The 21,917-nt window shown below is 33.9% G+C and overlaps 1 protein-coding gene across 1 annotated transcript in view; it reads left to right on the top strand.

The window, feature by feature from the left end:
* TTLL7 (tubulin tyrosine ligase like 7) overlaps positions 1 to 16,409 on the top strand; it is a 142,036-nt gene extending 125,627 nt beyond the window's left edge. The window contains exon 21 of the mRNA XM_036026342.1: positions 13,021 to 16,409. Within this exon, the coding sequence (XP_035882235.1) occupies positions 13,021 to 13,141 (121 nt within the window). The 3' untranslated portion in view covers positions 13,142 to 16,409. The remainder of the gene's footprint in view (positions 1 to 13,020) is intronic.
* Positions 16,410 to 21,917: the final 5,508 nt, after the last annotated feature.

Below are 21,917 nucleotides of genomic sequence, written 5' to 3'. Positions count from 1 at the left end.
GAGCAAGTAGGAATGCATCCTTTCTGTAGATAGGCTGATCCAAAAAGAGAAAGGGGTTGAGCCAAGCACATCTTGTTCTTTTTTTAAACCCACAAATCAGATAGTTCACTTCTGGTAGGAGCCAGGAAGTTTATATTGGTACAAGTTCTTCTACACAGAAACACAAGGAAGAGAGAGAAATAAACATGACCTCCTCATATCTAGTTATTAAAACCCAAGTCAATGTCACATTAATTTTTAAAAAATGGAAAAAATGGCCATCTTTTCTTTCTCTTAGAGAGTAGGAACCTATAACTTTTTACTTTATATGTAGAAGCCACTTAATTTGATATTTATTAATAAAATATATATTATAAATATGGGCCTAATATAAATAATTTATGAGAATTTGCTAAATACTTTATGAGGAGGTGTATATATTTGGCTAATTGATCTTTAAAATTAAAAAAGAAGAAAATAGAGCTAACATTGGTCAGGTTCTTGGCCATATTTGTCTTGACCACAGATTTACAGGATATTTCTTAAGAAGCTTTGAATAGTATATGGCATCTATTATTATTAGAAGGTTGTATTATTTCTGATACAACCTTATAATATTAGAAAAACAGTAATTGAATAGACTTACCAAGTGAAAAGCTATTTCTCAAAGTTGGACTCATAACTAAGCAAACAGAACTGATATATAAATCCAGGTGGTCAATTTTATATATCCAGGAGACTAGAATTCTTGGGCCCAGCTCACTTTTTCACTATAACTAGACCTACTTGGGAAGCTTTGGGATCTTCCAATACTTTGCAACCTCAGCATCTCTGTCTCATGTACTGAAATTCCATATAGGCTCATATGAAAAAGAGAATTCCTTGGCTAAAAACATTTAAAAAAAACACTGACTTAGAACTGCTGCCTTTGGTAATAGGGCCATAGTTATTTGGACAAACCCTCCCTGTGATAACAACTAGAAAACCTGGAAAAAAATACCAAAACATTTGCTTGAAGATATAAGAGAATATTAACCAGGCACTTGTAATGAGTATATTAACATATATTAAATTGAAACACAAGGAAGAGAGAGAAAGTACAAATACTAAGTAGTGCTTTTGTCAAACTCTTGGGACTAAGCAAAAAAGTAGGAGTTCAGGTCCTGTAAAGATTGGGGCATTTAAAATGCCCTAGATTCCTAGGAGTAGCAGTGTTCCAGATATTTTGCAAAGGAAAAGTTGACAGAATTTTAGGGAAGAACAGTCAAATCTGTAATCATACAGGACAATTTTAATATAATGATTTTTTTCTCTAAGTATAGAATAATAATATGATTAAACATTTAACTGTCATGTGTAAAAGTAAATCCAATAACTTCAAGAATGCAATATACCAAGCACACTAGGAACTTATACAAAAATCAAATAGTAGAATAATAAAATGCATTTCAGCAAATTTGAGAAAATTGAAATCATAGAGTATTTTTTGTGACCACATGTCATTAAGCTAGAAAACAGTTAAAAAATCTAACTGGAGAATTCACACTTTGGAAAGAAAAAAGCACACTTTTAAATAACCTGTGACTCAAAGAGGAAATCATAATGGATGTAAGAAAATATTTTGAACTGAATTATCATAAAAATATGACAAATAAAAACTTGTAATATATAGCCAGACCATTATTTTGGGATATTTATAGATTTAAATGAACATGTTAGGAAACAGGAAAGGGAAAATTAAAATGATCTAAGCAACCATCTTGAAAAGTGACAAAATGACATTAAAATAAATACAGAAAAAGGCAATAAAACGGAGAGCAGAAATTAATAATGCCAATGCTTCTTAATTATGATGAGTTATGTTCCCCTAAACCCATAGTTGAAAATATCATAAGTCTAAAATACATTTAATCTACCTAACCTACTGAACACCATAGTTTAACTTAACCTACCTTAAATGTGCTCAGAGCGCTTATAGCAGCTTACAGTTGGGCAATTATCTTTTTTATAAAAGATTATTTTTAGAGAGAGTGGAAGGGAGAGGGAAAAAGAGTGAGAGAAACATTGATGTGAGGGAGAAACATTAATCAGTTGCTTTTCATATGCTCCTGACTGGGGACCTGGCACATAATCCAGGAATGTACCTGGACCAGGAACTGAACCAGTGACATTTCAGTTTGAGGGGTGACACCCAATCCACTGAGCCACACCAGTCAGGGCCAGTTGGGCAATTACTCTTGCTCAAGAGTAATTGCCTTCCTTTTCTTTTCACCAGAAGCAGAAGAGACACATGGGCATTTTTGTAGACATGATAGTTTATGAGAACACAAAGTCCAAAAAATGCTGACAACACAGTGTACTGTAGAGTATTGGTTGTGTACCCTACAATCACATGGCTGACTGGGAGCTGCGGCACACTACTGCTGCCCAGAATCACAAGAAAGTATTGTACAGCATATCTCTGGCCTAGGAAAAGATGAAAAGTCAGAATTGGAAGTATGGTTTCTACTGAATGCATATCTAATGAATGGGTAACCATGAAATCAAGGAGAAGATTAAAAAGTCCTAGAAGCAAAATGTACACACAACAACCCAAAACCTATGGACACAGCAAAAACAGTCCTGAGATGGAGGGTCATAGCACTACAGGCCTACCTCAAGAAGCAAGAAAAATCTTTTACTTTTTTAAAGATTTTATTTATTTATTTTTAGAGAGGGAAGGGAGGGAGAAAGAGAGAGAGAGAGAAACATCAATGTGCGGTTGCTGGGGGTCATGGCCTGCAACCCAGGCATATACCCTGACTGGGAATCGAACCTGCAACACTTTGGTTCGCAGCCCGTGCTCAATCCACTGAGCTACGCCAGCCAGGGCAAGAAGCAAGAAAAATCTTAAATAAACAACCTAACATCTAAAAGAACTAGAGGAACAACAACAAAGCACAGAGCAAGTAGAAGGAGGGAAATAATCAAGATCTGAGCAGAAATCAATGATACAGAGACTAAAAAAACAATAACGAACATCAATGAAACCAGGAGCTGGTCCTTTGCAAAGATAAACAAGACTGATGAACCTTTAACCAGACTCATTGAAAAAGGAGAATGAGGACCTAAATAAATAAAATCAAAGGAAAGAGGCAAAATAATACCTGGTATCACAGAAATACAAGGTATTACAAGAAATTACTACAAATAACTATATGCCAAGAAATTGGTCAACTTGGGCAAAATGGATACATTTCCAGAAGTATACCATCTCTGCAAACTAAAACAGAAAGAAGCACAAAACCTGAATAGACCTATAGCAATGAAGGAAATTGAAGCAGTAATAAAAAAACTCTGACACACAAAAGCCCTGGACCAGATGGCTTTACAGGAGAATTTTACCAATCATTCAAAGGACCATCACTGATCCTTCTCAAACTATTTCAAAATATTCAAGAGGAGAGAAGACTTCCAAGCTCTTTTAATGAGGCCAGTATTATCCTAATTCCAAAATGAGGTAAAGACATAACAAAGAAAGAATAGGCCAATATGCATGATGAACATAGATGCTAATATTCTCAACAAAATATTAGCAAGTTGGATCTGGCAATACATCAAAAAGACCATACACCATGCTCAAGTGAGATTTATCCTGGACATGAAGGTTGGTACAATATTCGCAAATCAATAAATTTGATTCATCACATAAACAAAATGGAAGATGAAAATCATGTGATCATATCAACTGATGCAAAAAAATCATTAAATGAAATCCTGCACCCATTTATGATAAAAATGCTTAGCAGATTGTGAGTAGAGTGATCATACATCAGCATAATGAAGGCCATATGTGAAAAACCTACAGCTAACATCATTCTCAATGGGCAAAAACTAAAAGTGTCTCTTTAAGATTAATAACAAGACAAGAATGTCCACTTTCACAACTCTTATCCAACTTAGTTCTGGAAGTCCTAGCCATAGCAGTCAGACAAGAAGAAGAGATAAAAGGCATCCATATTGGAAAGGAGGAAGTAAAGCTAGGAGGAAGTAAAGCTGTCATTATTTGCAGATGACATGATATGTACATAGAAAACCCTAAAGGTTCCACCAAAAAGTACTAGACCTAATAAATGAATTTGGCAAAGTAGGAGGATACAAAACTAATGCCCAGAAATCGATGACATTTTTATACACCAATAATGAACTATCAGAAAGAGAAATTAAGAAAGCAATTCCATTTACTACTGTAACAAAAAGAAAAAAATAAGATACCTCAGAATAAATTTAACCAAGAAAATAGAAGACCTGTACTTGGAAAACTGTAGGCCACTGAAGAAAGAAATTGAGAAAGATACAAATAAGTGGAAGCACATACCGTGTTCATGGATTGGAAGAATTAACACCATTCAAATTGCCATTCTACCCAAAGCAATCTATATATCCAATGCAATTCTTATTAAAATACCAATAGCATCCTTCACATAACTAGAATAAGTATTCCAAAAGTTTATATGGAACCAAAAGAGACCCTGAACAGCCTTAGCAATTTTACAAAAGAAGAACAAAGCTGGAAGTATTACAACTCCTGATATCAAACTATACTGTAAAGCCACTGTCATAAAAATAGCCTGGTATCAGCACAAGAAGAGACAAATAGATTAATGGAACAGAACAAAGAGCCCAGGAATCAACCCACGCCTGATGAGCAATTGATATTTGAGAAAGGTGGCAACAGCATACAATGGAGCAAAGACGGTCTCTTCTATAAATAGTGTTGGGAAAACTGGACAGGTACATGCAAAAAAAAAAAAAAAGAAACTAGACCACTAACTTACACTGTACATAAAAATAAACTCAAAATACATAAAAGATTGAAATACAAGTCATGAAACTGTAATCCTAGTAGAAAACATAGGTAATAAGACTAAGATATTCAACATAGAAATATTTTTTGCAGATATATACCCTAAGGCACTAGTATCAAAGCAGAAAAGAAACAGATGGGATGGCATCAAATTAAAAAGCTTCTTTGCAGCTAAAATAACCATCAGCAAGACAAATAGGGAACCCAAATAGGAATAGGAGAATACTTTCGCCAATGATACATGCAACAAGAGTTTAATCTCCAAAACAAAGAACTAAAACAACTCAATGCCAGGAAGACAAACAATCCAATTAAGAAATGTGCAAAGGATCAGAATAGACACTTCTCCAAAGAGGATGTTTAAGAGGGCCCGTAGACATATGAAAAAATGCCCAACATCACTAATCATTAGAGAAATACAAATTAAAACTTTAGTGAGATATCACCTTACCCTGTCAGAATGGCTCCCATCAATAAATCAACAAACAACCAGTGTTGGAGAGGATGTGGAAAAAAAGGAACCCTGGTGCACTGTTGGTGGGAGTGCAGTCTCTTAAAATCAATAAATAAAATCTTAAAAAAAAACAACAACCCAGAAATCCTCATTAAGGAGGTAAAAAAGCAAGCCACAGAGTAGAAGAAGGTATTTGCAATTCACATAACCTATGAAAGATTCTTATACAGACTGTATAAGAACTCCTACCAAATTTTAAGAAAAAAGCCCCAAAACACTCCATGGAAAAATGGGGATGATACTTGAAGATGCTGTTCACAAGAGTTAAAAAAAATGAGTAATAAACAACTTGAAAAAGTGTTTAAGCTAATAATCAAGGTAATGTAAAAGCACAAAAATACTTCATAGCCAGTGCTGATGAGAATATTATGTGTATATATATTTAATATATATTAGAATATTCTAATATATATATGTATTTTACCACATTAAAAAACATTAAACAAAGAGTAATGGAGACTCTTACACTGCTGTTGATAGTGAAAATTGGTACCTTTTAATAACAGTTTGGCATTACATACTAACATCTACCCTTTTCATAGCTATTCTGTTATGAGTAATTCTGAGCAGATATGTCCAAATATGTGTACCAAGACCATTATTACAATTATCGTAGTAACATTTGCTTATAATAGTTAAAATTTTGAAATAACCCAAATATCTCTTCATGGAAAAATGGACACATCTTAGTAATACTCACACAGTGGAATATAATACACATTGAAAATGAACAAACTGCACATATACACAGCAACATGAATGAATCTCAAACATAAAATTTAGCAAGAGAAGCCAGACCCAAAGGGATGCGTATTTTGTCCCATTTATTTAAAATAAAAAAACAGGTACAATTAAATTACTGCGTTTCTGGAATGTGTACTTGGGTAAAAAGGAAAGTCATTACCATAAAAGTCTGGCTAGTGGGTAACTTTATGGGGCCCGGAGGGTATTGTAATACAGGGCTCTGGGGTGCTAGGAATGTTCAGTTATTTAACCCGGGGAGTGTTACACAAGTAATCACTTCCTAATATTCATTAAATTGGACATTTAAGTCTTATGCACTTTTTGAATATGTGCTATACTTTATAATTAAAAAGTTTTAGAAATTGAGATAAATACATGGTTGCATTATGGCCTTAGCCTAAGATAGCTTGATACATCTGTCTCAGGACTGGGGTAGTCTTGCTAGTGAGGCTCATGTCACAATACATAAAGAGTCTTTCCCCCATGTGCATGATTTCATTGGCTCCATACTCTGTGAGCCATGCATAGTGTAAACTATTGGCCTCTTTTTACGTATGAGAAAACTCAGGCCAGAGAGGCTACGTGGCTCATCCAAGTCTGCATTGCTAGCATATGGCAGAGGTGGGACTTGAAACTAGGGATCCCTCCCTAAAAAAATCAAAGTTAATACTACAGGACAATGCATACCCACTAGGATGGCTATTATAAAAAAATGAAAAACAGTAAGTGTTGGTGATGATATTGAGAAGTTAGAACCCTTGTGCATTGCTGGTCCAGAATGGTGTGGCTGCTATGAAACATAATTAAGGCAGTTTCTCACAAAGGTTAAGTATAGAATTACCATATGTCCCAGCAATTCCACTCTTACATGTATATTCCAAAGGAATGTAAACAAGGACTTTATTCATAGCAGCATTATTCACAATAGCCAAAAGGTGAAACAATCTAAATTTCCATTAACAGATGAATGATAAATAAAATGAAGTAGATACATGTAATAGAATATTATTCAGCCTATATAAAAAGGAATGGAATTCTGATAGATGCTAAAATGTGGATAAACCTTGAAAGCATGCTAAGTGAAATAAATGATAAAGAACTAAATATAGTATGATTCTACCTATATGAGGTATGTATAATAAAAAATATTTATAAGAGACAAAGTGGAGCAGAGGTTACCAGGACCTGGAAGGAGAAGGGAATAGGGATTTAGTGTTTAATGGGTACAGAGTTTCCATTTGTGATGATGAGAAAGTTCTGGAACTAGATAGTGGAGATGGTTACACAACCATTGTGAATACTCTGAATTGTATACTTTGTAAAAAGTGGCATGTTATATATATTTTACCATATTAAAATTTTTTTAAACAAAAAACACAAGACAAATATTATGATGAACTTTTTATACATTATATTGGCCAAACCTGGAAGCTGAATTGATTTTGGGGGTATCACAGATCCAGGTCTTATAACAGGAAAATCTCAGAAGGGTGGTGTAGCTTAAGGGTTAAGGCTACTTCCTGACGAGTCTTGAAATGCTTCATGTTCTTGAGATCCTCCATGGTCAGCAATTAGTTGGTGATGACAGACTGACCAATTCTATGTCAAACAAGAATTAGATAAATGCCTATTTTATGTCCTTATGCTGGTTTTGTGAAGATGTGCAGACAGCCTCAGAGATGAGTTAGGGTATGTATGTGAAGCAAATAGGGTAGTCTGAGGTATTTCTCCTTGCTATAAGTTGACTGCAAGTTATCTATTTTTGTACATCAAGAGTAAGCTAGAATAAAAATAACACTGTAAACTTTTCACATTTTTGCTGCTTTAACACAAACTCTTTAGATATAGTCTATAAATCTACTTTCTAGAGATATTCTTTCTGTTAAAAAATCAAATTTATTATTTAACTTCATTGCAAAGAACATTTCAAAAATAATCTTTGATGTTCAGCTACTGTGAGATCTCCCAAGAGATATTAATGGAGATATTAAGGCAAATAATCCACTGTGTTTCCCTGTAATGCTTTAAAATATCCCACAGCATCTGCTTTAGGGAAGCAAAGTGTTTCTTCCATTGTGATTTCATATGCTTTTTGAGTTCAAACCGAACTACTTTTTTTTTCCCTAAAAATAGTTTCATTTTGGATTTTTTTTGCTTCTATTAAGTTTAGGTTTGTGGATGTATAATAATTTTCTACTTTCTAGTTTATATTTCCCATTTGTGAAAAAATGAGCATAATTGTTGCATCCATTAGTTTTAAAATTTGAATTCACATGGAGAAATGATAATACAGTATAGCTGCTAGGGGCACTGATTCTAGAGTTAGCCTGCATGGATGTTAATCCTGGGTCTGCCACTTACTAGCTATGGGACTGTGGGCAAGTCATTTGACCCCTGCAGACTTTAGTGTATCATTTATAAACTAGAGCCTACAATAATAGCTACCACACAGAATTGTTGAGACCTGGATTAATAGTAAAGCAATTAGAATAGCTCTGGGCACATTGAAAACACTATTTGGGTATTAAATAGTATTGAGTAAAATAGCATAAGTTAGCTGTAACCTGGACTTTGTGTTTTTATTTCTCATCTGTGAAATGCAGAGATCTTTATTTAGCTTAGAGGGATATGTGCATGTTATCAAAATGTCCGTAATAACTGTTCCTTGGAAGTTCTTCAAAAGAAAGTTGGTAGAAGTTTCTGTTTACCATTATAATTATCAATATAATCACAATGCATTTTCAATAGGAAAAAAAAACCTCTCAACTAATACATATCATAGGTTTTGATTGAACACCTTACTTTTTTTTCACCTTTGTCCTAGATAGAAAGGGTAGCTTTTTCATGGGAGAAGATACCAGATTAATCACTGCAACTCCATTGCTCTTGACATAATAATCCATACAAATTACCTGCATGGTATTAAGAAAATAATTTGTATAATCTGTGATGTAGGAAATCAATCATTTCATTATTTATCAGCCATTGTGCAATTTTTATTTAATTTGGTTTGTTGTACATTATTTTGCTGCTCTATTAACTTAATGATTTGAGCAATTATTTATAGTTTGTGATATGAGGCAATAGATTTAGAGGATATTATTAGATAATTTATGATAGAGAATTCTCCTATTTTAATCTAATGCTGTTTATAGTTTGTAATAAATTTATATTCTACAAAGTTTGTATCTTACAATTACATATGTAACTTTCCATTGACAACTGTATATTAACTTTTTGTTGACAGAGAGGTATAGTAGGTATCAATGTTATTTAATATAGAGTAACTAGCTGATAGAGCCCATAGCCTTCAATTTCTTCATTTATCAATGGAAATACTTTACTGTTGCTGGAAGATTCTAATGTCAGGTGAAGAAAATAAAATAAGTGATTTGATGTTTTACCACTGTTTATTTTCTCATGACAACTGCTAATTACAAATCTTCTACTAATCTTTCAGCTCTTAGAAATTACTCATTGATGTCTTTGTCCTGACTTTATAGCACATCCTTCTCATCATACCAGGACTTACATTTTCAACTGTTATGTTTATGTGCATTTGTTTATATGGATTTCCCAGATCACTTCCCTCTAGGTATATAGATTGGGCCAACCTAATGCTAATAAAAGTTTCTCCAGAGGAAAACAGACTACAGGTGCATGCTCTTATTTGCAATTCTTATTCCTAAATCTTTGAGAACTAAAAAAAAACCCAACAACCTAATAATTGGCAAATCTGACCTGAATTGATATGAAATTAATTCGTTGTCTTTATCTGGTTTACTATGAATATATATACATTCCATTACAGAAATATTAATGGTTTGTTTATGGGGTGCTATCCCAAGTCCTAGTAGAGATGTTATACAGGGTGGGGCAGACATAGGTTTAGTGCATGAGGCACAGCTTCTTCTTGTATTATTATTTATTAAGTATTATATTATTTTTCAGATGAACAACTGTAAACCTACATTTTTCCTACTGTGCATACACCATATACACTATATTGTTCTAAAATTCTGGAAAATTCATGTATTCTGAAATACATTTGGCTGCAAAACTTGAATGTGACCTATAATCTTGATTGCTTTCGATATTCTGTAATCATAAGCACTGTGTTGTTAAGAATACAAGATGTATAATCTAGTTATGAATGTTAATCTTTAACTTTTTCTTTTAAATTACCTATAGTAGAGTTTTTTTAATGTACTTTATTGATTGTGCTATTACAGTTGTCCCAATTTTCCTCCTTTGTCCCCCTCCACCCAATATCCCCATTCCTTCCAGCAATTCCTCCTGCCTTAGTTCATGTCCATAGGTCATGAATGTAAGATCATTGGCTACTCCATTTCCTATGCTGTTCTTAACATCCCCCTGTATGTTTTGCACCTACCAATTTGTACTTCCTAATCTCTGCACCTTTTCCCTCATTCACCTCCCTCCTCCTCCCAGCTGATAATCCTCCATGTGATCTCCATTTCTGTGATTCTGTTTCTGTTCTGCTTGTTTGCTTAGTTTGTTTTTTTTAGATTCAATTATTGATAGTTGTGAATTTATTGCCATTTTGGTATTTATAGTTTTGATCTTTTTCCTATATAATTCCCTTTAACATTTCATATAATAATGGTTTGGTGATAATGAACTCCTTTAGTTTTACCTTGTCTGGCTGGGAAGCACTTTATCCGCCCTTCCATTCTAAATGATAGCTTTGCTGGGCAGAGTAATCTAGGTTGTAGGTTCTTGATTTTCATCACTTTGAATACTTCTTGCCAGTCCCTTCTAGCCTGCAAAGTTTCTTTTGAGAAATTGGTTGGCAGTCTTATGGGAGCTCCTTTGTAGGTAACTATCTGCTTTTCTCTTTTTGCTTTTAAAATTCTCTCTTTATCTTTAACCTTTCACATTTTAATTATGCTGTATCTTGGTGTGGTCCACTTTGGATCCATCTTGTTTGGGGGTCTCTGTGCTTTCTGGACTTGTATATCTATTTACTTCACCAAAGTAGGGAAGTTGACTTTCATTATTTTTCAAATAAGTTTTCAAGTTCTTGCTCTTTCTCTTCTCTTTCTGACACCCTCATGATTCAAATGTTGACACATTTGAAGTTGTCTCAGAGGCTTCTTAGCCTATCCTCTTTTTATGATTATTATTTTTTCTTCTTGCTGTTTTCATTGAATGCTTTTCCCCTTTCTTATGGCCAAATTAAGGAGACAAAGAAATATGGCCAAATGAAAGAACAGAACATAACTCCAGAAAAAGAACTGAATGAAATGGAGATGAGCAACCTATCAGATGCAGAGTTCAAAGCACTGGTTATCAGGATGCTCAAGGAACTCATTGGGTACTTCAATAGCATAAAAAAGACTCAGGCAGAAATGAAGGTTACATTAAGTGAAATAAAGGAAAATCTACAGGGAACCAACAGTAGAGGGGATGAAGCTGAGAAACACCAATTCAAAAGAACCTGTGCACCCCAATGTTCATAGCAGCACAATTCACAATAGCCAACTTCTGAAGCAACCTGTGTGCCCATCAATAAATGAATGGATCAAAAAACTATGGTACATTTATACAATGGAATACTACAGAGCAGAAAGAAAGAAGGAGCTCATACCTCTTGCGACAGCTTGCATGGAACTGGAGAACATTATGCTAAGTGAAATAAGCCAGGTGGTGAAAGGCAAATACCATATGATCTCACCTATAAGTGGAACCTAGTCAATAAAACAAACAAGCAAATATAACCAGAGACATTGAAATTAAGAACAAACTGACAGTAACCAGAGGGGAAGTGGGAGGTTAAAATGGGGGGAAAAGGGAGGAAGGGTATTCAGGAACATGTATAAAGGACACATGGACAAAACCAAAGGAGGGTGAATCGAGGGTGGAAGGTGGGGATGGCTGGGATGGGGGGAGTGGTGGTAGGAAAATGGAAACAACTGTATTTGAAAAACAATAAAAAATAAAAATAAAGTAAGAAAATTAAAAAATCAATGATATGGAACATAGATCTCATATAGTTTTAATACATCAGTAAATATTAAATTATAATTAATGGTTACAACATCCTTGAACCAAATAATTATTGGTGATATGGATGCCAGATTCTCATATAGCATGTTTTTGAGAAATATTTGACTTGTTGCCCTGGTTTCTATTGTTCAATTGGTTGGAGTGTTGTCACTTAAACTAAAAGGTCGCAGGTTTGGTTTCTGGTCAGGGCACAATTCTGGGTTGCAGGTTTGGTTTCCAGTCAGGCACTGGAGAGAGGCAACAGATTGATATTTTTCTCACATTGATGTTTCTCTCCCTTCTTCTCTAAACATGTCTTCAAGTGAGCATTTTAAAAAAAGAAATATTTGACTACCTTTACACATTAATTACAAAAATTAATGATGAATTCCAAAATAACATGAGCCATGCCCTGGGTGGTGTGGCTCGGTTGGTTGTAGCGTCTTCTTGTAGATCAAAAGGACGCAGGTTCAATTCCAGTCAGGGTACATGCCCAGGTTGTGGTTTCCTGACCAGGACATGTGTGAGAAGGCAACCAATCTGTTTTTGTCTGTCTGTCTCTCTCCCTTCCTCTCTTCCTAAAAACAATGAGAAAAGTCCTCAGGTAAGGATAAAAAGGAATTAACATGAGCTACATAAACAGGTTTCTAGTATGTGAGTACAATGGCTCTTTATAAGATGTCTTGTCATACTAAGATCATATGTTGCTTCTATATTCAGTCCTTTGGGTGAGGCTTTATGACCCTCTCCCCATTTTTCCTCCTCAGCCTGGGAGAAGAAATCTTTTTATGTGGATTGCACTGTTTTAATAGTATAATTTCTCATGTAGGATATATATATATACACATTTCTAGGCACACAACATTTTAATAAGAGATGTTAATACTAATTTGCTTGTAAAAGTCTAACTTTTAACTGTTATTTTTAGGTATTTACTTCCGAGCAGTACACAATTCTTCATGAAAACACCAACCTACAACTTGAAGTACAGTTCACCTGGAATGACTCGTTCCAATGTTTTGTTTACATCCCGATACGGCCATTTGTGAAGTAGAAGGGAAGATCACCAGGCGTTATGCATAAGAGCAATTCATGCAATTTAAACATGTAAAGGAAGTAACCATTAAGTGCTGTTTTATGTATATATGACATATATATGTGTGAAATATAGACACACATTTACTCAAATAACATGTATATTTATTATAATACATAAAAGAAGAATTAGCAGAAAACTTGCATATATAAAACTTAACCTTTCTGGAAATGTAATAAAACATGTTAATATTGTTTACAAATATGTGAATGTCTAGAATTTGCCAGGTTTATAAATACCTTCCTACTAGAAATGTTATTTTTGCTGCAGAGTATATGAAACAGAATTGATCTTGAAGATCCCATAACAGTGTTAAATTATTTTCTAGATGACATGTCTTTGACTTAAAAAAACAATAGTATAATACCTTATTCTCTTATGTATATAGTAGCCATATAAAATGAAGAAAAATTAGAAGCCTGGTGTTGCTTTGATGGTAGGATTAATTATGAAACGGGTTTATCTTTACTATAGTACCCTGTAAAGTGATATAAAAATCTCAGCCTAATTCTTCAACATTTTTATTCCTCTATGTGCAAATTTAGCTCCATATGATAATGTAAATTTTCAGTAAGGATCTAGTGAGATCCTATTCTGATCTAAAATGGAAGACAATCCAGTGGGTTAAGAATAAATAAAATATAAATTAAATTCGCTTTCATTTTTACTTTTCATTGGGAGTTACATAAAGGAAGAAAAAATGACAATGACAAAGTCTTCTCATGGTTTTTGCATCTCATACCACTCATTTTTATTTGGAAAGTGTATCTCCAGTGGGTGTATACAGTCAAATACAGTTTTTTCTGTTCTTCAGAAGTGGAAGAGTTGACCTTTCAAACTCATATAGGTGTTACATGGTAATGTGTCACACTTGTTTTATGTCTTTCAATGTTGAGACCAAATTAAACTGTAGTCTAGTCCAGTTGCACATTGCGCCACAGAAAATAATCTACAGTATTGCAAATAGAAGATTCTGACTACTGGATATTATCAGTTAGGGTGTACCCTTAAGAATTTAAAAACATCAAAAAGTATGAGGTTTCTTCTTGTTCAAAGTTAATATGCATAACTTTCATAGGAGTTTATTTCCATTTCTTGAGCCCTGGCTGGTGTGGCTCAGTGGATTGAGGGCCAGCCTGTGAACCAAAAGGTCATTGGTTCGATTCCCAGTCAGGGCACATGCCTGGGTTGTGGGCCTGGTCCCCATTTGGGTACATGCGAGAGGCAACTGATTGATGTATGTCTCACACATCGATGCTTCTTACTCTCTCTTTCTCCTTCCCTTCCCCTCTCTGTAAAAGTAAATAAATAAAATCTTAAAGAAAAAAACCCAATGAGCTTTCAGCTTTCCATGAAAATACACAGTCATTGATATGGGAATCCTTAGAAATTGCAATATTTACTTTTTATAATTTTGTTTCAACTTCTCTGCCACATTTTATTTTCTCACAGATGCTAATTATCTGCAAAATTTATGATCATTTTACATTCCTTTATTGTCCTAAATGCTATTTCTAGTAAATCAAGCCCAAAGATGGAAAACTGAGGGAAGCAAACTATCCTGGTTTAATTCACAAGCTGGATAATTGGCAACCCAAAGTTGTTAGTTAGATATACTTTGTTTTTAAAGCCATATGCTGAGTCTTTGTTAGACTAGATTAGGTTGTTCTCTAATTATGGCTAGTTACTTGATTGTTTATGACTATTTAACACCCATATTCTGGTAGGCACTTCTTCTTGCTAGATGACCCCAAAGAAGAACTTGTTATTGTCTTTGTGAAAAGAGCATAAGGATGTCAAGATAAAGGAAATTACTGCGTGACTCTGAATGTTTCTGACTCCGTTTTGTGAATTCTTAAGCATATGTTATAGATTTCTTAGAATAAATAATGAAAAAAATGGGGATATTACAAAACCATTATAAGAATGATCAGCAAATAGGCCTTTTTAAGGAGTATTTCTAGTCTCTTTTCTTTTAAAATCGCACTTTTCCATGAATGAGACACAATTTCAAGTGTCTGGTATATGATATCAATGCTTTTTGTTGGTTGCTAACTTACATTAGTTTAAATAAAACATGGTTATTTAATTTGCTAGAGTGGGTGCTTTTGAACTTCAGTCCTTCATTGTGCAAGAGTGTATTTTTATTTAAAACAAAAAAAGAAGAATGTCTAAATTGGGGATGCACCCTCTTCCCCTAGGAATACACAGCACACACACATACACTCAAAGCATTTTAAAACCAAGAGTAAATTTAAGTATATGAACTATCCAAATAATTGATGAAAAATTTCATTTCTCTAGCTACTTAAGTCTGCCCTTTTTTTTGAACACTAGAATTTCATTGCCCACATTTGCCTATTTATACTGATCTAGTTTGATATGATAAAGATGAGAAAAGCCATGCATTAATAATTATGTATACTATGGGGTATGCATGGTCTGTGGTTGCTGTGGTGCTTTTCACCTAATGAGAACCTAAGGAGAGAAGAGACAGCAATAAACTGTGGAAGTCTCTAGAGGCCACAGAAATGTTTTAGAGGTTTTAGAAACATAATCCTTAGTTTCTATTATAATTTTTTAATTAACAGGGTTAAAACATATCAGTGTAAGTGATGGTGTGGGTCTGACTCTCTTTCTCTTTCCCCTGAGAGAAAGAGTAGCTTTATCTGAAAAATCCAGAAGCTATTCAATTTACCAGTTTTTAAAGGGAATTTGGTTTACTTATGATGAAAGTATATTTTTATTCTGTTGTTAAGAAAGTATCCATGATAATTCTGTAAATCTAAGATTAGAGTGCTTCCTAGAAATGTATATGATTAGAATGATTTTCAGAATTGTAAAAAAAACAATCTTTTTACTTTAAATTGTCTATGAACACAGTTTGTGATGCAGATTAGTTTTCACTTTAATAATGTAACATTGTAGACTGGTTGCCATTTGTAATCTGTTGAAGGAAATATTGTGATTGTTATCATGGTTATTTTTACTAGGTTTTATTTTACTAGCAGTTATTTATCTTGCTTGCATAAAAATAAAGTTCTGACAGAATCAGATAAAGAAATGCTAACAGTAACCTCTGCTAGAACATAGCTGAATATCTCTGGTTATCTACAAGATGCAAAAACTTATACACACTTTTTGTAGTGCTAAATACACAAAAAGTTTCCGCTAACTCCTTTTCCCTAAAACTAACATGAACTAAACTGAAAGAAAAAAAATCCCAGTAGTTACAGCTAGATGACAGCAGTTTCTAGACATCAAGAAAAGATTTCATCCTAATTCTCTTTTTAACTTGGGAAGTATATGATTATAGAATTTTGTTATCTAACTGGAAATTTAAGATGGTTTCATATAAATTAATACAAATGTTTTTTTCTTTAAGCCATTCTATTTAAAAATTCTCTTTAAATCTAAACATACACATTTCTTGACCTTTACAAAATACCAAAAAGTTAATAGTTGCATAAATGCTATTATTTCTGTTGGGCATTGATTCATTCTTAAATGTAAATTCTTTAAAAAAATAGCAGATACCTCGAGAAGAATGACAGAAAATACCTTTTTGTTTTGCTGTCTAATGCTGATTTATATTTTGTCTTAACTTGAATATGCGTGTTAAACAATAAAAAGTGTAACTACAATTAATGTGTTTCTGTGACTTGATAATTATTAAAAATTTGCTTTCCTCTTTAAACTAAGAGATTTAAACATTCAAGAACTGAATTAGTTATCTAAATATTTTGGCAAATATTATAAATAAATTAAAAATTTAGGAATATATTAATGATCAAAATTTTATTCCTTACTTCTTCCTTCCTCTCTTCCTTCATTCCTTGCTTCCTTTCTTTCTCCTTTTAAACTTTAAGTTCTCTTGGAAGTTTTGACCTTTGCATGGGAAAAGTCAGAAAAAGAGAAACCCTGCCTCGTTTTTGCGTCAGCTACAAGAAAAGATCATGTGATTGGACCTAGTTCAGTTTGTGTGCTGAGATTTTTAGGAATCAGGTTGAAGTCTCTATGCCTAAAAAGCGTTAATTGTCTGGATCCACGTGAACCCAGGTACATGGCTACAAATAACAGGCTTGAAAACAAATATTGGTGTCTTAAAACTTATTTCACACTTTGAGATTATGCCCTTTGTGTGTGTGTGTGTGTGTGTATATATTTTTTTTACATTGTCATGAGCAAGTGTATGGTGTATTGAAGGAAAACCATTCAGATAGCACATTCTGTATTAACTGGGCTGTATTATTTAACAATTGCTACGTATGGCTTTTATTTTTCCTACCAACGAACTTGAAAACTATTGGTATAGTCATCATTCAATAGACCAATATTTTCAAAATTGGTAAGAAGAACTACCTTTCAGAAACAATCAGATAGTGCTGATATCTCTCGTTCAAAGCCAAGCAATGACAGTTCCTGGTCTTGAGCTGCTCAGTTCATGCAGTAACTACTGTTCTTGCTACAGCACCAAACATTAATAGATTTGCTGAAGGTTCTGGGTTTGAAGATTAACTTGAAAGCAATGTTTGCAACCATGAATCATGACTCAAATTACCCTCCTCTGCTTTACTACCTGTATATAAATGCAAATGTTGTTACAGAAAATATGCTTAAAATGTCCACACAATGTGCAATTAGTATGACAGTGTCATGTTTCAGCATGTGATATCTGTACGGTGAAATTATTTCAATTACTCAGATATGTTACTATAATAAAAATGTTTAACATAAGAAAGCTACAATATGTCATCAAATGGTTATTTCCTTTTACACACACAGAGTGTTTTTCACATTAAAAAATTGGCTCCCAATTAAGCATTCAGTGTGATGAAATATATTTTCACAGTAACTCTCTTCTGCTGTACAGACAGCAATAGCACTATGGGGATGGCTTTACCTGCTATTAAAGCCGGGTTGAATAAACAAAACCGGTGTCAATTTCTGAGCCATAAGGCACACTTTCCTAAAATTTAGAAGTGATACTTATATATCCTTCTACCATCATTGCTTACAACAGTATTACAGATTTGAATAGAATTATGTCAGCATCTCAGCTATGAAGTTCATTTTGGGGGGAATTTATAGTTTCAATTGTATTAAAACATACGAGAAGCATGTTCTAGTCATTGCCATGCATACCATTTTTAAGATGCTTATATATAAAGAAATTAGAATATTTTTCCTTTAAAGAAAGTACTTTGCATAAAAATCCTATTATTTGGTAGGGACATTAATGCATGTATTTTTAAAATTTTGTTACTATTTTATAAGTTAAAATTATTGTATGAAAGCTCAAAGTTGAATTTTTAATTTGTTTTTTCTTTCCAGTGACAGAAGGTGAGACCAAAGTGGGTAGTTTGGTATCTCCCTGTTTTATTAAATAATTTGTAAAATTAAAAAAAGTATATACATAATTTGGGGCCCTGGCTGGCGTGGCTCAGTGGATTGAGTACTGGCCTGTGGATGAAAGGGTCGCTGGTTTGATTCCCAGTCAGGGCCCAGTATGCCTGGGTTGCAGGCCAGGTCCCCAACAAGGGGCACATGAGAGACAACCACACACTGATGTTTCTCTCCCTCTCTTTCTCTCTACCTTCCCCTTTCTAAAAGAAATAAAATATTTAAAATATATATCATTTTATTCAATTAAATTACTGAAAATCTTTATAAAAAATCACCCCAAAATAATTTCAAGTGTTAGATAACTTCATACAGTGCCTTAAAACAAAATTAATATTTAACTTCTGTAGAAATATAATAGATCTTTAATTTGGAGAATGTTATCTCAATTCATTTTGGGGGGAATTTATAGTTTCAATTGTATTAAAACATACGAGAAGCATGTTCTAGTCATGCCCATCCCCATGGTCAGGTCAATTTGGAAAACATTGGGTGGAGGAATTGAAATGTGTTTCTCTATTTACTGGACCTCTCTGAGTCTTTGGTATTCTAAGATGCACAGAGTCTCCCGCAAGGGACTAGAATGGGCACGAGTCCATAATTGAATCTCATCTTCTATTGCAACCCTTCTTTGAGGGCTAGTCTTTTATTGACCAGACTTTGGAAAACACCAGCTGAAACCAATTCATTCACTAATAATATGATTATTTATAACACTTATATACCTGTGGTATAATTATGAACACTGACAAATCTAGTGCAAGGATTTACTTATACTTGTAACTTGAGAATTTGGTCATTTCCAGAGGAATATTTGAACCAGGGTTTCAACAGGGAATGGCTTGACCCAGGAAGGCTGACCATAGATAAATAACCTTACTGCTACATATGAGTTACATTAGACATTTGCAACATAGTTGTGATGTGCAAAGTATTGTAAAATGCTTAAGAATGTGATCTAAGACCTTGTGAAAAGATACTAAGACCTTATGATTTATTGGGTCCAACGTGAATAAAGCCTGTCTTTAATGGAAGTCTAACATCAGCCATCAGCAGATGTCAGAGGCTTTGTGTAGCACACAATATATCTAGCAACACTTATGGGCTGTCTGAAAGTATCTTCTTGTATCATCCAAACAAAAATCCTGTTAATTCCTGTCAAGTTTTCTTGTGACTGACAAATTTCCTTCAAAGATGGAGTTTATTAAAAGTTTGTTGTATTATTTGTGAGAGACAAAATTAAGTCAAAATTTTTTCCATACCTACAGTAAGTTTTTCTTAAGCAGTGTGGTGTTAGACATTTGGGAAGTCTTAAGAAGTTTTGTCAAAGATCATAACAAAAGTATATAATTTAGACATGCTGTGTTCTATTGTGCTGTTCTAGTGTCAGAATAAGACAACTCTTTAAAGGTCAAGAAATACAGAAAATTATTTTTTAAATTTGCAGTATGCTATTAGCACTAAATCATGAATATATCTGCATGTTTATAATATATCTGATTTAGGGGAAAATATATGACACAGTATGTGAAAAATCTAGAGTATATAAACCTCAATACAATTTAAAAGTACCATTTCAGCATATTGCCTCAATTTCATTAAAAGGATGAAAATGTGAATTCAGAAAATTACCTAGTCCTTAGGCTAAAAATAGGTAGATCATCAACATCTTATAACATTTTAGCTTAAATTGGTATTTGTTCAGTAAATGTTTTACATCATGATGTGAAAAATACAAAGGAAAACTCAAATTTGGGGGAGAAATATAGGTATTTTTTAAAGTAAACAAATTTAGCTAATTCCATATGTTTCCAGCTCTGCCCAGACTGAAGCACTAGATTTGTTGCCATAAAACATTTACTACAAACACAGAATAGGTAGATTCCTCAGGAACTGCCTTGATTGTATATTTCAGTCGTAGGTCTCTGAGCCAGTGATTCCTTCTGTTTGCTCTTCCCTGACCATGTCTGAGTTTCCACGTTGGTCCCATTCAGTTCCACTTCACCCAGGTTGTCACATTACTCTTCCTCTAAAAATACTCAGTAACCATTGCCTAGTTGGATTATTTTAACTAAAACATTGAGTTCTTATCATAAATGTATAGAACGAGCACAGGCAGCTTCCATTTCTACATCATTATTTACACCTTTGGACTATTATTTTATCTTTTTGGCAATTTTGGTGACATTGTGTCCTTATTCTCTAAGCAGCAGGTTACAACTTTTCTAAGTTTCATGGCTGCTGAAAATTACTTAGTCACGAGAAGCCCACTTCTAGACCTGATATGTTTTAATATTGATCTTGCTTCTTTCTACATGTGCTAGAAATTTCCACAGTAGTTTATAGATCTGACCTAGGTACTTAATTATTACCTGGGGATTTGGCATTTCTAAAAGACTCCATAATACCATAACACCTTGCCAAGTAATCCCAAGGCTTTTGGAAAAGAAAATGAAGCTTTTACAAAGACTGAGTATTATCTTCCATAGCTTATTACTTTTCATCTACTTTACTGTTTACTTTTCTTATGTAATAGAAAACATACTGGAACAGGGAGCAGAGGTTGTGGGCTCCAATCCTTGTTCTGCTATGAACTACCTGGGAGGCACAAGGTCTTCGCTTCCTAAAAATAAATACCAACTTTGTCTACGTGAGACAAATAAATACCAACTTTACTACATCACACGTCTCTGTAGTAAAGTATTGTGATTTCCTCATATATAAAAACATTTCAGCCCTGGCCAAGTTGCTTAGTTGGTTGAAGTATTGTCCTATACACCAAAATGTTGCAGGGTCAATCCCCTGGTCAGGGTGCATATGGGAAGCAACTGATCAATGTTTTTCTCTTGCATTGATGATTGATGTCTTTCTCTTTCTCTCTCCTCTCCCCCTCTCTTTCCTGCTATCTCTCTTTCCCTCTCTCAAATCAATAAAAAAAAACATAGTTGCCTGTGAGGATTGAAAATATATATATTCCACCATTGATCAGAAGAATCTACTTTGATTCTAAGTCTGGTGGGTATGACTGGGTTTCAGGTTCTGTGAGTATGGGACTAAGGAAACTTATTACAAGTGTCCATCTAATAAAAAGCTTTTGTGTACTCACTAAATTCAGTCTCAAGGTCAGTAAGTTAAAATTTATTCACACAGCCAGAAATTTTAGATAAAAATCAAACAAAACCTCTAGATTTTGTTATTCCTAATGAAAATGGCAGTTAAAGGGTGGCCTCAGATGCTAGGTAGCCTCAGGGGAAAATGACTCTGAGCCTCAGTTCCCGGTAGCGCTATAATGGAATTAATTGGGATAGCCTATGTGAAGTTCTGAG

Source organism: Phyllostomus discolor, chromosome 5 (assembly GCF_004126475.2).
Source record: "Phyllostomus discolor isolate MPI-MPIP mPhyDis1 chromosome 5, mPhyDis1.pri.v3, whole genome shotgun sequence".
NCBI classification, from domain to species: Eukaryota; Metazoa; Chordata; class Mammalia; order Chiroptera; family Phyllostomidae; genus Phyllostomus; species Phyllostomus discolor.
This window is presented reverse-complemented; position numbering and strand designations above follow the sequence as displayed.